Source organism: Danio rerio, chromosome 4, assembly GCF_049306965.1.
Source record: "Danio rerio strain Tuebingen ecotype United States chromosome 4, GRCz12tu, whole genome shotgun sequence".
NCBI classification, from domain to species: Eukaryota; Metazoa; Chordata; class Actinopteri; order Cypriniformes; family Danionidae; genus Danio; species Danio rerio.
In genome coordinates, this window is record NC_133179.1 from 17,607,770 (window position 1) to 17,625,836 (window position 18,067).

Genomic DNA, 18,067 nt, shown 5'->3' on the forward strand with positions numbered 1-18,067 from the left:
TTGCCTCATGTCACAAACCACAGTAATTAACCAATTTGTAACAATGTAATACCTGTCAAGCAGCTCTCACTGCTAATTAATGACTGGGCTTAAAAGATAAATCCCTAAAGCAGCACAGTGCTGTGTTACATGAGGGAGAGGAGGAGAGAAAGAGCTTAGCCCGAGGCTCTTATTGTCCATTACCACTATTCATTCCATGTTTCTTCTCTCTTTCAATCTTTTTCGTTCTGTAATCATCTCTTGTGTGGATAATGTAGGCTGTTGATTACTGTATACTACTTTTAGTTGACTTTTTAAAGTACAGTTCTCTATTAAATTAATAGATCTCGTCTTTAATGTCTGTCAGTACAGTGCTTCAGTATTGCAAACATATATATGTTCGTATTACCGTATCAGGGAGTAATAAAAAAGCAATAGCATTTTATGAACATTAGAACTTCACTAACTGGAGTGACACTTATCTTCATTTGTAATGCTGACAATGACACATCCTTCGACCAAATCACAATCCCAAAGACATGTTGGAATATTTAATTAACAAATTGATCCCACAGCCTTGAAATTTGTTCCTGATTGGCTATAATGTGCAGACTTTTATTTGTTTGCTATCAGCACTTTATATTTTAAAAACCTTGTTTACTTTACATAATTTAAAATGACATGCTTAGACACTTTTGTGTGCCTGCTCTTATCTTAAAGGGTACACACACAGAGAGCGAGAGAGAGAGAGAGAGAGAGGACAGTGTAGGGAAGGCCCTCTGCAACCACTAGTCATTGGTGGTCGTGGCAGGGATGCTCTCTTGCTGAAATGTCATCACAGTGGGGTTACCGCACCGACAGCTTGATCAATGGCGTTCCCTTTTGTGCTCCAGGAGTGTGAACAAGCTTCATTTGATTAAATATTTCTGAGCCACTTAATGAAGTACATTTACTCCCGAGTTAGCCTCATGAACACGCTGCAAGAGCAAGGAAGGTGTATGGAGGCTTGTTAAAGTGACAGTGGAGAGTGTTATCGCTACAGCTGAGTGACCTAACAGGATGTATCATTAACCGTGCTAACATGAGCGAGGCTGTTGCTTAGCAAGTCACCCCAGCAGATCATTAACTGGGGCAGACGAAGAGGGTAGCACTACGTGGATTTGCATAACTGAGCTCTCTTCTACATTTTATACATAAAGTTAAAACTATGATCATACTGTAGGTTAAACTTGAAACACAAACCAAAAAAAGCAGCCCTTCTGACCAATTTGTTGATTGAAACGGTATGATTGCTTCTGTTTTGTACCGCTAAAAAGATAAGCAACAGATATATCAATGGCAGAACACAAACATGCATAAGCTCAGAGGTCACATGAAAAAGTTTTTGCTTTACCTTTGATCTCTCCAAAGTTGCCAGAACCCATGGCCAATAGCTTGTCCTTCCAGTCCTTAGACAACAGCCTCTCAATACTGGGGGCCTCTGGAGGGGAGAGAGAGAGAGAGAGAGAGAAAGAGAGAGAATTACCACAGGCAGGCAACATCACAATATAGCTCATTTAAAGTCCATTTGCTGTAATAAAGGCCCGTCTCTCTAATGGCACCAACAGTAGGGCAGGAGGAAGAGAGGATGGAGAGAGAAGGAGAGAGAAAGACAGAGAGAGAGAGAGAGTTGAGCGGCTTCCTCACCTGCTGTTAGCCAATCATTAGCCCTATGCTCCAGCTAACACAAAGAGGCTCTTAATGCACCGGGTACAATGGACACATTATCGAGGCTGTGCGCTTTGTTTTTCTAATACACCCCGCAGACCCGCTAACCCCTCCACCCCACACGCTAATTACTAACCTGCCAAGGACGGACGTCTCAAACCAGAGAGAGAGAGAGGAAAATTACAACAACTCTCAACACCCCCCCTGTATTCCTCTTTAATACACACACACACAAACACACTGGTACCTGCATCACCATCACAACAATTAACTGTGATATGAAACAAAACGAGAGGAAGAGAGAGACACAAAGAGAAATACAAGGTGTGTGTTTGTGGTAAATGACAGCAGTCGGTATTTTAGTGGCCTGGGAAACCACACACACACACACACACACACACACACACACACACACACACACACACACACACACACACACACACACACACACACACTCACAAACTGTGTTCAGTTGTGATTTCCTTTTCCTTTATGTTTCATTTTTATCCTTTTTGTCATTTAACATCCTGTTGCTCAAATAGTAAAACATGACGCTTGCAAAGATACGTTCATGGGCTCCTTTCCACATTCATTTATGATAAACTACCTTCTTCATATCTTCATATCTTAATAGTTAAATTAAGGGCATTAAAATGTACAAAAATACACACAAACTTCATTTACAATTGCAATTTTCTTTTTCATTTGTTTTTTTTTGTTGTTGCCATTCTACATGCTGTACAACAAATGGTTAAGCAGATGCAAGGTCATGTATTTAAATACCATTACATTGCATGTGATAAATTGTTTCTTTAGATTTGTAATGTATTTCATCTGATTCACACCTTAATCACTTAACCCTGTGGAGTATACAAATTCACACTAATCAAAAACATGTACACATGCAGACACACAAGCTTTACATTCCATTGCAATTCAATTCCTTTCAGTAGATTTTTACAAATATTTTCTTTTGTCATTCTGCATGCATTCGACTGCCTCAGCTTTATTTCTAAATCTTAATCAATAAACCATACAGTAGAAAAAGCAGAATTGTACATACAATTGAAATATATATTCAATAGTTATTTCATTTTTCTTTCTGTTCGATCTTCATTCTTTTTTTATTCACTTTCATTCTTTTTGCCCAAATAATAAATCATGACATTTGCAACTTGAAGGTCATGGACTCAATTCCAAATGACTTTTTATAATACATCTTGTAAAAACATCTTATTCTGTTCTTTACCATTAAAGCCTTTGAAATATGAAAAAGGAAATATTTAAAAATCTTAAGCAGCAAAAAAATAATATTCAGACTTACTTAAACACTTCTACATTAATGTAAAAACACCAGGTGGCACCATTACCAATTGAGCTGGAGTTAAAAAACTGAGCACTAACCTGTGTCTTTGCGACTGATAGACTGTATGGGCCCCAGGTAGGTGGCACACACTTGTACACATTCAAAGACTACCAGAAGACGACTTTCCAAGTAATTTAAAGTCTGATTCATTGTCAAACTTCTTCAGTGGCACATCTGCAAATTAAAGTTTGACGTTCTTCTTGGATTATCTGAATCGCCCCTGTGTTTTGATCATGTTTCTGGACTTCAAAGTTTGACAGTTTCAGGCTTGTAACAAACACAGTCTTTGGTTTGTGGACGCACTCCTTCACCACTTAGCCAATCACCTTCAGTGCTGCTGTTTCTACTGACAGCTGTCTCACTGTCACCCCAACAGGTGTTATTAGGCCTCAGCTCGCTCTCTCTCTCCTCTATTCTGGCATCTGTGCGGAACAATGACAGAGGCTTTTAAGCCCGAGAGCTTTGACAAGCGAAAGGTTTCAACAAATGGCCACTCCGTCTATCCCCCCTGCCTGTTCTCTCTCGCTCTCTATCTCAGTATGTCACTTTCTCTCTCTCTCTCACCACGGCACTGTAATAGTTATTATTTTTATTTATTAACATGGCCGCTATTGTCCCTGCTGACAGCTCCTTCACTTTAACTATTAATAAAAATAGAAAGCCCTCTTTTATGTGACAGCCCGCAGCGGGGATCTGTGCAATCGTTTACTGCAAAATGGACAGAGAAGGGAAGCAGATATGCTGATGTATCTGTCTTTTATGGCAGCTCCCGTCTTGATCTCGTTCTTCATCCTCTCTTATGGTTTTGGAAGAAAGGGACTGTTGCGGTGGTGCCCTTTTGTGAAGGCCTTTGATAGAAGCACCTCTCAGTTTAGCATGTGAGGTTCCTTTTAGATTTTCAAAATGAAATAAGACACATGCTGGAAAATCACAAATGAGAACTTTGAAATATCTCTTTTGTTTCTACTACATACAGTAACAGTGAGGTTAAACAGAATAAATTGAGACCTTTTTAGTATATCAATAAAAAATACCTCACTAATCTTAAAAAAAAAATGCTTTAGAGTTTCAGAATTCTCAATCAAAGATCAATGCTGACCATAGCAAATTAGTTACTAATTGCTTATCTCAGTTATCTCCTCTAAAAAAAGTTAATACTAAAATTAATTATATCTAAAAGATGTAAATACATTGCTTAGTAATTGCATTAAAATGTGTAAATATACATATAAGAGAGGCAGAATAAAATTAAAAGAAGACAGAAACATTTGGGACTGGTCCCATTAGTATACTCCCAATACAGCAGCACAGCTTTTCTGCATTAACGCTAAGGGGTTTAGTTTGTGGCAGCTGGGTGGAACCCTGCGTATGCGCCCTTACGAGGTGGGGAGCACATTTTTGGTGGGACTAGCATAGCCTGAGGGGAACAGCGGAAAGAGAACAGTGTGACTCTTGAAAAAACACACAAAAAGGGTGTCTTTGAGAGATAGAGTGTGTGTGCAAAGATGTATTTCAATTAAACATAACGTGATTGAAAGAGAATGTAACAATAACAGAAAGCATTATTTCCTTGTAATGACACTATCCGAGGGAGCCAAACTTTGATTAAAATATATTTATAACAATAAAAATTAATAATAATAAAATGTTAGAATAAATGTTTTAACGGAGGAGTGAAAATCTGACATTTTTATGATCAGTGCACAATTGTTTTTTTTTTTATGATCCCTGGACCCAATTTTGAAAACTCCTGGAACAACCATACTTATCCATCCCTACTCATACGTCTCTATTTGTGTCGAGAACAGGATGTTCAGCAGACAGATCTGACAAACAAGCACGTCAGCTGCACACACTCATCTTTTAAGCGAATATGAGATCACAAACTCAACACACCAGCCATGCCAACATGGGAGAGGAAAAGTTAATCTGACAATAATAGGTGAATTATGGGGCATTATTAAAGTTCAGTGGCTCCAGAGGACTTCAGCAGCTGGGCAGAACCGAAGCCAAGATGTCCAGCCACCTGGCCCAGCAGCGTGGAAGAACCACTCAAGATGTGCCACCACTATGCACACTTTTAATCTTCACACACCCTGATCCAACTTAGGGCGGCCCGGGCTCCATACTTCACAAACAATTTCATCACCCTTTCTCTGTTTCTCTATGCCTCACCATTGCGATGCTATTTTTTGCCCAAAACGTTCTGACTCAGCCCGGCCAACTCCATTTTTCCAATTATCTCATATTTGCAAAGCCAATGAGATGTTTTGTTCGGAAAAGAAAGAGGGGGCGGGGGTTGGTTTTGGAGGAGTGGAGAAAAGCGGGGAGACGGAGGGGGAATGAGACAAGGAGAGCCAGGCCCACGGTGGACAACAAAAGGGCCAGTGTCCCAGCGCCAGCTTCACGCGGGTGGGGAGGGCTCACAGGAAAGGCCCTGGCTCGGGCCCGGCCCAGCACGCAGCACCAGAACAGGCTCCACATTGACTGCTCTTGGCAAAAAGCAACACGCTGCAGCAGCTCCCAGCCGCCACAGAGGTCAGGATTGAATAACCAATTATACAAGCACCCAGCTAGTTTATCTAAGGTTGGAGAAAGGACCATCACACACTTGCAGTTCAGTGCGGTATATATGTCCATCATGAGACGCACACACACGGGAGTCCAGCTGCGCTTAGATCTTTGCGAGTAGTGAATACAAACACACAGATGGATTTCAATCACAAAAACTAGTGATTAATTACTGCCTTTGTGACTAAAATACTGTAATCAATTAATGCAGTCCAGATCAGTAGTCATTTAGAGTGTCGAGTTTTAAAAAAAGTTCATGAGATTTTAAAAGGGGAACGGCAGAAGTTCGATGCAGAAACAAACACGCTGTGCAAACTCCGCTCCTGAATTCCCCTGTCAAATGAAAAGATGATTATAATCACCCTTGATGATCAATTTATGTACGGCTGTTATTTGCCCAGAGACTGTGTTGAAAATTCTTTCTAAAGGACGTTCAAACATCGGCGCTCGCTCATGTTTTCTCCCAGTGCAGTAGACACTGCGAGACTGTGAGTTTAGAAACGCACTGAGAAAGAAAGAAAAAAAAAACATTGGACCAAATCTCTCATCAAAAGCCGCCATTCAAGCTAAAAGTCCCAATTATGTGTGCCGATGGAGGAAAAGGCAATGCTTAGCAACACTCTGTACAAACATTCACACACACACACACACACACGGAGAAAGTCTTCTTTCTTCTTTTCCCTCAAAAAACACTCCTGCCTCAGAGAGGTGGCACAAGCAGAAAGGAAAAAGGGAAACATGGAGGGACAGAGTGCGATGGAGTGAGATAAGGTGAGAGTTTAGAGTCTCTGTGAAGTTGTAACGTGTAAAGCATGTGGAGTCAATGGAAAGAGCAGAGCTGAAGTTAAAGGTCAGGATGTTAAACAGCCTTTACATTCAAGAGCAGTCACCAGGGCAACAGGCACAATTTTCTAATACAAAATATTAAATGAAAAACACAGCGCCTAAAAACCCCTTACTCTCCATCTGTACTGGGGTTTTTTGGACAGTAAAAAAAGATTTACTTTTCTTGAAACAATGACATCATAGGTAAACAGAACTATTTATAGTTGTGCTTCAGTTTAATTTGTCTTAGTCAAAACTTTATTAATGACTTTCAAGCAGAACATTATTTTTGTGTAAATTGTTTGCGAACCCACTTGTACATGAACTGTCACTGAATTTGCATTAATATGGTTTACAAACAACTTATAGAAATGTGACATTGAATATTTGATTGAATTTAATAACATGCAGATGTCCTCAGGCGCTACAATGTGTGCTCTTCAGCTCTAGTCTTCACTTAGATGACGATAAATTAATTTTCCATAAATTAATAGAAAATAATTCCCAACTAAAGTTGCAGGGTGAGATTTACAAATTGAAAAAGTCGTTTATCTCTGACGGAATTGTGCCCTTCACATATCTGCAATCCTTCTCTGACAGATGGTGTTGTGGGTGCTTATGTCCAATTTGATTTGAACCAAAACTCCCGCCAAATTTATTCTGGCACCTCTCGCGCAGTGCCAAATTTACACTGCCAGATTGAAATAACTGCGTGGAGGGCATGACATTGTGAAGAAGAATGTGAGCAAAACCATCACGATGTGTGAGAAAGTCTGAGAAAATTAAGACGTTCTCTGAGGACGTCCAAGACTTCAAATCTGGCTGCCGTACATCTGAGTATCAGCCATGCTACTGATACGCACACACACACAAGCATGCGCTGGTATATGCGATTGTACATACATGTAGAAATTAATTAAGGCGCACTCATGCAGCCACACAAGCCTTCTTATACGGTATTGCATATGTGGGTTACTGTTACTGTATGAGCTCTGCTTTCTAATAGCCGGCTATGTGAATTAGCCTGATTAGGATGGCATAATAAGCCAAAATAAAACTAATTGCATGTAATTTTAGGTCTGAAACATAGTATACAATCAGGGCCTATGCATTATCATTTTAATGTCTGAACTTTTCTCACTGGAAAAATAGGAGACTGGACACTCTACTTAATATCTTGTTTTTAATTCATATGCAAAGCCATATGCGTTAGACATAACATGAAGGAAGCTAGATTTTTCATTTTCGAGTATTCCTTTATTAGCGGATCATCTGTGTTACGGACAGATTCCTACAACACTGAAATTTCTTGTGCTGTTGTGTGTCAGAAGAAAGGGTAAGGCTGGGCTCAGGGCTCCCCTCTCCTCCAAGCACACACATTTCTCTTGTCAAAGGCATCCTGTTAAAGTAGGCCAGGGCATATTTGTGCTTCCTCCGTGTGCTCTATAATGGAAAATGACACTTTCAATCTGTCTCGTGGCAATAACCCCTCTTCAGCGTGTCTCGCGCGCAGCCCAGTCAGCAGAGAGCTGTCATAGCCCCGGGGCCCTGCCGCCACCCGCTTTCATTACATCACTTTAAAATGACAACAAAAGAATACAACGTGTTCGTCTGAGTCTCTGATGCATTAACTGCGGGACAGCAGGAAAAAAGGAAAAACCTTAGGACTGAGGCAACACGCACATGCATATGGTTGCAAACACTTGCTCTTGTAAAGTCGATGTCACATGAACCATGGACTGAAACGTATTGACAAGCACAGTCGAAAATAAACAAATAAGCAACAAAATAAATATATAAAAATTGCCAAAGCGCACAACAGAGGCCGCAGTGTCTGTTAAAATCACAATTGTTGTATGTCACGCTGAAGTGTACTATGGCTTTCAGAAAGCAGCTGTCACAGGCCTGTCAAACACGGGCCGAATATGCTGACATGATAATGCTGCTTTGCATTTTGAAAGCAAATAAAAATACAAAGAACAGAACAAAACAAGACAAGCCCACTCAGAAGTCTCCATTTAACCTCTTGTCATAACAAACTGCCCAAGAAGATGAAAACTGTTATTACGTATTTTACAATCTGCTTCGTCTGTCTTCGCATTGTTTTTCATTTTCTGATGGAAACCTTTTTTTTTTTTTCGGATGAGGCATAAACGTAGGGTTATCGATAAACAAAATCTCTTTGAAAAAAAGGTTTGACCTGTGCAAACAGGAAGTAGAGAATCTAAAAGCATGTATTTCCCCCCGAACACATTCCGGATTTACACTGGATTTAATTGTTGCTGTTGTCTCTATGTGCCTGGGGCGGTTAAAATGCTCCAACTGTAAGAATGGTCAGCATTGTGTGGGCTCCATTGCTCCCAGATACTGGTAGCCATGTGAGAGCCATTAGGTGATTGTTAACAGCTCCTAAGAAGCTGCCCATGCTGGGTAAAGCCAGTTAGATCCTTGCACCCACTCCTTACATCCTTCAATTCCATTCCTGCTTTCTCTTCAAATGCAGGACAGGAAGAAGGGAGGCGGATTAGAAGGGGGATAGTGGTGAATTTACAAGCTTTCAAGTTTCAGTATAGATTGCTTGATAACTTTAGTCATGGGAGTAACTTCCCACTTAGGAACTATATAGCATTTGTGTTGGGTAGTCAACAGACTGGGGTATGGGACAGTCTCTTTCATCTTAATAAGTTTATCTAAACCCTTACTGTGCTGATTTGTACAGTGCTTTCATTATAATGTTAACATTTTAAATGCACTGGAATGCAGCACTTTAGAGGTCATCAGTAGCTAAAAATGTTAAACGTACACATTTTTCCATCTCTTAGAAGAACCATAATCTAACAAGTATAATTCTAAGTGGAAATTAAAGTTCAAATGCTTTAATAACAGTTTTACTGATGTTGTTTTATCAGATAAAGGCCACTTTACTGAACATACAGGGATAGTTCAACTAACAATTAACATTCGACCATTATTATTTCTTCTGTAGTTGTTTTAAAACTATTTCTGTTTCTTTCTTTTGTTGAACACAAAATAATTAATTTTAAAGAATTATGGTAACCTGACAGTTAATGGTACTCTTTGACTTATATAGTATTTTTCAACATATAGAAATCATTGGATATTGTCAACCATTTCATTACCAACATTCACAAATTTCAACAAAAGAAATAAGCTCATACAGGTTTGTAACAACATGAGGGTTAGCATTATTTCATTTTTTGGAGATGAGCTATCTCTTTTAGAGTCTGAATTCACAACAACATTGTGCTGTTATTTCAAACTGTTTGAAACCGAATAGCTTTATTTTGAAAGCAATATTAACAATATCAAAATATTCAGTAAAAACTCAGTTTTTGTAAGTAACATAAGCAACAATGGCTGGGTCCTTGGGCAATTCTGATGGGCCCGTGTGCAGACACAATACAACATTTGAAAACTACTATAATACAGCAAAGAAAAAAGGTTTATGGTCGGGGGTTAAATCCACGGCCTCCCTCTGTTCTGCTGCCACTGTGTGCACACTGGGGTCCAAAGTCCCTAAAACGTCACAAGCCTGTAAGCAAATATTCCAAACACATGGCAAACTATACATTCTATTGTGTAAGAGTGCTTATTTGTGCTGTGCGTTCCATCTATCTCTCTGTGAGAACAGCCTTATGAGGAGATTAGCACATGGCCTGGCCCTCTGAAGTAGAATTCATCACTTGAAAACACTGAAAACCTGACACACTTAGGTTGGAGCACTGGCCCTAAATGAAACTAATGAATCCTAAGTATCTCACACACCTGAAGTAAATTTATTTATTTATTTTTAAACAAATGTATTCCCTCTCGACTGGCACTGCACAAAGGGAAGACAGGGCAAAAAACAAAAAGTTTCCCAACATTCCCTCGATCATCCATTTATCATCCACCAGTAATTAACCCACTGCGTTGTTCTGTGCTCTTGGCATTAAAAAGAAAGAAACAGATATTTAAATGTGTGAGAAAGATTTGCCAGAATGTGTAACCTGTGTCTAACTGAGGGGTATGTGAATCCGGATGAAAGAAAAAGAGGTTGAAAAAGATCCAAGGGAATGACAGGAACAACACTCTCTGAAACGCAGCACCTCTGAGGAAAGAAGGGCGAGAAGAGGTGAAAAATAGAGAGGAAGAGGATTAGTTTTTAAATTAAATAAATTAAAACCTCTTGAAAATACTTAACATTATTGTTTTATTGAAAAATCTATTACTATTTAAAATATTTCTTCATTTAGATATAAATATATGTGTGGGTGTTTGGATGGCTTTAAATCTACAGTATTATTATGTGAGATAATATCTAAATATGAGACTTTATGGCTAGTTAAAAAAAACTCATTAGGCAATCTAACCTGTCTAAAAAGCTTGTTGTAAACACTGCTTTTAATGGATATATCAGTTTTTGAAGTGCTTTATAAAACAAAAAAACAATGCTTTAATATTTATATTAATTTTAATTGATGTGCTGAGGCGTTTCCTTTGTGCCTATGTGTCTGAAAGTACGTGCGTGTGCAGATCGCTTTGTGGCCGTGACAATGGGCCAGGGAACAGACGGTGAGAGTGTGTGTATGTCATCAGCGACTGCCGTAGACTGGCGGAGTGTGTCAGATCCAGCCTAAAATGACTAGCAGCTGGGGGTGACAGTTGTTTTAACAGCTGAGCTGACAGGATTAATTCAAATGCACTGAAATCAAAAAGTGGAGAACACCTGTTCAGTCTTCCAGCGGTCCCCACGTCCAGGCAGGGGATCAGACTCGGGCGTGCAGCCAGGCTAGAGCTCTCTCTCCTGGAGAAGTGCACTGGGTGCTCCGCCACCATGGGACAGGAGTAGGGGCGGAGGGAGGGATCAAGAAAAAAAATACAGTGGCGAAATAGGAAAGAGTCCAAGTGCAAAGGAAGGCAGCTAGAAAGACAGACATGAAGGGAAAGAGGGAGTACTGGGATCCGCCTTGCTTATTTCTGAACATCTGGCTCAAATAAAGGGCCTATTTTCTGGCAGGCCGAAGGGTGCTGACCTAGGGCCGCTCAGCGGAGACAGATTGCTTCATTTCAAAGTACGCTGCTGACCGCAGGACTGCTGGGGTTAATTCTGAGCTTCCCTCTTGTGTTCAAAGACCCCCTACCGGAGCTTCATTCACTTACTAGTGTCCACTACTGGCCCCCAGTACACAAGCTCAAAACAAGGAAGTAGAGCAGCTATATATAGTGTGCAGTGTGTGATGGAGAGTGTGTGCTGTGTTTATAGTCAGTTAACATCGCATCAAGGCCCAAAACAAGTACATTAATGCATATGATTTTGATTCTGCAAACTTCGGTTAAACTACAGTTAAAATGCATCACATTTCATAATATAAAACAAAGTGATGTTGTGTTCTTTACATTGCCACAAGGTAAGTAATGGCATTCATCAGCATGAAGGGCATGGTCAGTTCTTCCTGGGGGGAAGGGGAAGAAGGTGGATGAGGGGAATTATGTGTAACGCCCGGTGCATGCTCGAGCACTGCTAAGGGTTTACGTTTACACAACAGGTCTGTGCACTTTTTTTTGCCAATACAGTTTGCATACTTGTTTTTGGCAAAAAGTCAAACACTTGTACACAAAAAACTCCCTATCTATGTGCTTACCTTTACCAAAGACTGTATGAGTGGGTTTGCGCATGCTCTATATGTTGTGTGTTTGTAGGAGTGTACACACCCCTTGACATTTGGCCCATGCACATCCACTGTTTGTCCTAATCTACTTCAACCCAGGCAAATACACCTAAATCTGCTTTGTAATTTACTTTACATATCCCTTTTAACCCAACTGAGGCTCAAGTGAGAGTGTGTGTGTTTGTTAGAAAAGGAGAGAATGGATTTAGATTTGTGTAATGGATATGAGGAAGGGATTTGCGAATTGATGCAAGCCATGTAAAAGGACTCTTACGCCGCATCAAAATAACCAAAAACCACTGACCCACAATTACCCACAATGCAACAGCACACCAAAGTGGTTCAACCATACGCACATGCCTTCTATTGCAATATTTCCTCTAAAGTCGAGTCCCTTCACAGAAATCACACAGTGTTTCAGAATTCAGCACTGCAATTGAGAAAAAAAGACCAAACACCATGATGGACTCTAACGCATAGGAGATCCACTAAAACGTGATCAAAGAGAGGGGGAGAGTGATATTTTATGGAGTGCGCTCAGTTTTTAAAAGTTGCAATGAATATTCATAGGATATTGTATTCCATTATTTAGCATTAACTTCAAAAATGCCAACACACACAAAATAAAATTAGCATGTTAATAGATATGGGTGTGCACGGCAAATTAGCATAAGAATCGCACAACTGCTCAATGTCTGAAAGCTTTATAGGTTTAACAGCTAAACAAATGGTGAAGAACTTACTTTATTTGCGCAAACTGATTATTTTCCAAGGGTCTGTCTCTTCGAACCGATTGAGTGTGCATTAGCATGCACAGAAGTTCTTAAATGTCTCGCGAAATCCGTCATCTTCTACATATCTTCATAAGGAATATTCATATTATGCAATTCACACGCACATCATTAAATACAGCCAGGCAAACAGAGCTGCTAATATATGGATTCCTCATGTTCAGACCCTGTATTCAGCTATCAAGACTCAGGAGCATTTCCAATTCATGAACGTCAATGACGGCTGTGTGCAACTGTCCAAGTCTGGAGCCACAATGGTGTGGCTATGGAACAGTCAGCTTTATAATGGCCCTGCTATGGAGCCACAGTCTAATTCATGAACCTCCGGCTTTTGTGCCTTTCTTAATGCCACACCAGGAGGTCAATAACAAAACTTTAGACACACAATCACAATCGCACACACACACACACAGAAGTAATGCACAAAGACATCCATCTCCAAGTCTCTAATCCGAAGCCCACACTTAAAGGAAAAAAGACCACAGTGCGTTTATGCCAAAAGCTCTAAATGCGTGCGTCCTCAGACAGCTTTTCCCATCCAGCAAGCAGCATTCAGCTCTAATATCACCTATCCAGTGAGAAGGCTCATCCCTATTGATTGTCTTGTGCAAGGCAGCAGAAGAATACAAACTGAAAGGCAGACCCAAACAATTCAATACAACTGACTTGAATGTGCCTTTCATACGCTGGAACAATGGCACGCTCACAATAGGGCCCCGTTAACTCTCATGTCTTCAGCTGTTTTGCCAACCTCAAAGGAAAGTACACTGACTTGGATTCAGCTGGAGACAAATAAACAGGCATGCAATCGTCTACTCAGAAAAAAGGAGGCATCTTGTGCTTTTCCCAGTAAAGAGTGACAGCGCTCCTGAGAAAAACTCTAGCGTTGATAATGGCTGAGAGTCAGAATAGCTGGTGTTTTGTTGCGCTAGATTCTGTAAATAGAGTTCGAAGCAAAACTTCCTTCAGAAAGGCGTCTGTTTGTCTATCAAGTTGGATTGCATCATTTTTAAATAGATCTCCCCAGAGGAAAAGTTTAGTGCTCAAAGATTGCTTATTGAGAGCTCAGCTTTGAGATGTTTCTCCTACAAACAAAAAAAGTAACCACTGATATATGAGTTTTGAAGGTGTTTGAGAAAATGTTAAGGTTAATTTTAGATGTTTGAGAACAAACATTTTAACATTATATCAAAAGAAACTTTGGAGAAACAGGACACTCAACTGAGATATTAACCTCTATGGCTCCATATTGTATTTTTTGTTGTTTACTATTTTCTGTTTTTCTGTCCTCTGTCTTTAACTCATCTTTTAAAGTGTGAGGGGTAGATAATGACAAACAACTCAAGAGAAAACCTTCCTCCTAATGTTAATTTATACATCTAACTAATTACTACCAAATGCTGGAAATTGCATATGGAAGTTGTTCTCTCTCCCACGCTCTGCCTCTTCGCTCACAGACGCTCTCAGTGCTCGTAGCGTGCCCTCCTCGCACTCTATGTGCCTCAATTTGTCTTTATATGGCTGCATATGGAAGACCTTTGGTAGTTTTTCTTGTTCGATCTGTTTGATAATGCTTTATACAGCATCCCAAGAAACTGCTAAAGAACCCAACTGTGCATAACTGTGTTTACTCAAACACACTTGTGTGTTTTGGATCGTTTATAATATGTGTGTGTATGTGTGAGAAAGCTCTCAGCAGCAGCAGTCGTATAGCGGATTAGCAGACCCTGGGGAGATATAGACAGAGATCCACTGCTGAACAGCTTCAGAGCTCTTCTACCCTTTTCGTCTTCATAGAGACGTGTATCCGCCCTTCTTATTCTCTCTCATTGAGGGGTATGGATGCGTGAGCCCTCGGCTAACAATGACAGGGCCTAAGTGCTGTCTTATAAAATGCCCCAGTGCCTCCAAACACCCCCCTCATGCTTGTCTCACAAAAGACGTCCACTCCGTGTGAGTGTGTGTGTGCAGCGCAGCCTTGCTCTGATCTTAAAACAGAATTCGACGTGCCCTACAGTTCAGTGTCATGCTATAAAACAGTGCAGTCGCACAACTTATGGCCCACTGAGCATTAAAAGCCACCTCCAGTCTGACCCCAGTACAGCAGAGGCAGGGAAAGATAATAGAGGCATCCGGGTGGCAGCTGACCCCAGGACAGGCTTTGAAGCCGAAGCATCCCACAGAGAGAGAAGCAAGGAGAAGGACTCAATTAGTCAAGTCTAAATTGAACCATCAATCTCGGCTCACTCCATGGCCATCCGGTACAAAGGGGGTCTACACTCATAAACAAGACCACGCTGTTACTTCAAGAGGATTGCGTGGCATCTAATGGCATCTTAAGGTGGGGAAATATGGAGGTAACGTTATGGCAAAAGAGGGAAGAGAACTCATTAACAAAATCATTCAATCAAAACAAAATAGCAATATTGTTTACAGACATTTAAAGAAAACATTTAACAATAAATACAACTAAATGAATATAAACATAAATGAATATGAAATAAATATTATAACATACATAACAGCAAATGCCTAATAGTTTTAGACATATAATTACAACATAATACCAATGTTTTAATAATTGGTGCAATAACCAATTATTATTAAATCAATAATTGGTGCAATAACAGAATAATAGAGTTATTATTTTGACCAACTGTTATTTTTTGACCAACTGTTATTGTTAATGACAACTTTTTATTTCAATTTTTTGAAGAAATGTTATTAGACATTCACAGAAAAAAACAAAACAAATATTAACATTTTACTCAAACCCGCAATCAATCTGTCTGTCTGTCTGTCTGTCTGTGTGTCTGTCTGTCTGTCTGTCTGTCTGTATGTCTGTCTGTCTGTCTGTCTATCTATCTATCCGTCTATCTGGCAGGTATGGCAAAATAATGTAATGGAGAGTTACTGATGAGAGGACTGATCTTTTTTTATGTGCAACAGCACACAGTGAAGGAAGACTTGAAGAGAGGCACAGGAAGGTGAATGAGACCATTGTCTATAAAGGGCTGTGTGACGTATGCTTAGCTTGAGAGTGAGTGTGTGTGTGTGTATGCGTGTGTAAGGTTCAGTGCTCAGGGAACCAAAGCTTGGCCCTGACCATGAATCAAGCTCAGCCCAGCGCCAAGGCTGACAAACACATAGACTCGCGCACACACACACATGCGCGTGGACACTCAGGAGACCCTGAACATCTGTGCCCCACATAACACAGACTGCCAAGCACTAGTGAGGACTACATCTCCTCCACAGAGAGCCGGGTGGAGGAGGAGCACCATCATACCATCAAAGAAGAAAGCGTCTCAAAGATCTGGAGTAGTTCATGATAAGGATGAAGTTCATTTGCAGTGTAGCCGTGTGATTGCGGCCAGTCTTTAAGAGTGGATGACTTAGGAAGAGAGTGTGTGTTCATTGTCCAAGCTCATGAGAGAGACATGGCGCTCCCTCTGAACCTCTGACAGCCCTCCTGCCCTCTTTCCATTACTAAAGCTAATAACACACACACACACACACACACACACACACACACAATCCAGCACGCTTCTGCCTAACACCACACACACACACATATGCGCTGCAGGAAACTCTTCTTGCTGCATTTCTGAAATATATTGCTACATACATAGAGAAGAGATGTGTAGAAGAGGCATGAGATGAATAAAGGTGACTGAATTACAGCATCTGGCACCACCAACGAAAGACAAATGCACTGGTCATGCCTATTAATTACCCAATATTTACTATATTTAGACCATGGTATTACCCATACACTAATCAGTCCATGAAAAAACAATCTAAATAATAATAAAAAAACTAATTTTTTCCTCTCTGAACTCAGAAATAATAAGTTATACAGCAGAAAAACAAACAAGAAAATACATTTAATTAATATTCCAGCCACTTTAACACTTGATCTTTGAACAACTTAGTTAGTCTTATGTGCTTTATAATCAATGAATGATCAAAATAAATATTCTGAATCATAATCATCATGCAATTATATGACACCACCTTTCTTTCTAGATCTAAACCTAAATCTTTCCCACCTGCAGTCATATAAAATGTGTTTGTGAACTCTATGAGCACAGTAGCAGGTCCGTATGAAAACTGCATTTAGGTGTGCTGTATCATTGAGGCCAGTCGATTAGGGAAAGACTCGGACGCTCGTTTATAAAGGCCAAACGCTGTGCTCTTGGTCAAACACACACGCACACACACACAAGCGCACACACTCACCTGACCCAGTATAAGTTTGTCTGCTATCTCACCATAACAAACGACTCTGCTCTGGCTGTTTATCTGAGGGGAAGTGGAGCAGCGAGGGGGACAGGTGAGCAAACGGCTCGCTAACACGCTGACTAACACACTCCCGATTTCACATGGCCCCCTCATGCTTTTCTCTTACTGTTTTCTGACCCATTTCCATTCCTTGTGCCTTTCTGCTACCCAGCGCTTCGATTCCACTGCACCGAGCGCACCAGTGACTTTCGATGAATGTGTGTGTACATGCAAGTGTGTGATTGATCCGGCTAGAAACAGCGTGTGAGGAGGAGAGAGGGAGGCCGGGAAGAGAGAGAGAGAGAAAGAGAACGGTAATAATACGGCCCTTTCATAATGATTAAAGCATTCATTAATTTTTCATCATAACCTGCCGTTTGCAGCTAATGGTCTTTGTGAGGTACACAAGCAAACAATGGACAGGCGAGTTGAAAAGGGATTTTTATCAGGCTATGAGAGCCCTGGCTCAATGCACTGCCCACCTCCCCTTTTTCATTTCTCTCTTTTTTTCTTTTCTTTTCTTTTCTGCTTCTTTTTCCTCTGTGTCCGTGCTTCTTGAGGGACCCGGCTTCTTTTGTTTGCACATTTCATTCGAACAAAACGCTGAGAGATAATGCACTACTGTAGTCTCCTGCTAATGGACTGTCTTTTGCTTGCTTGCTTTCTTTTTCTCAAGAGTTCTATAAGTATCCGATACGTCTTTCCCATATATTTTTCCTGGCTTCCTGCATATGGCAGCTGTTGAATTTCACAGCCAGACACTTGCTTTAACCTTACGGCTTTTCTGTAATGTAACTATTTTCTCTGACGTAACTATTAAAATCAAATGTAAATGAAGCAAATTCCTGCTTGGATTCGCAAAGTAGGTTGAT

General features: G+C 40.4%; 1 protein-coding gene across 39 annotated transcripts in view; it reads right to left on the reverse strand.

The window, feature by feature from the left end:
- The window catches only part of sox5 (SRY-box transcription factor 5), a 234,835-nt gene that overhangs the window by 38,045 nt on the left and 178,723 nt on the right, over positions 1–18,067 (reverse strand). For all 39 annotated transcript variants that reach the window (XM_073946570.1, XM_073946562.1, XM_073946553.1 and 36 more), the window contains 1 exon segment: positions 1,373–1,459. In XM_073946570.1, the coding sequence (XP_073802671.1) occupies positions 1,373–1,459 (87 nt within the window).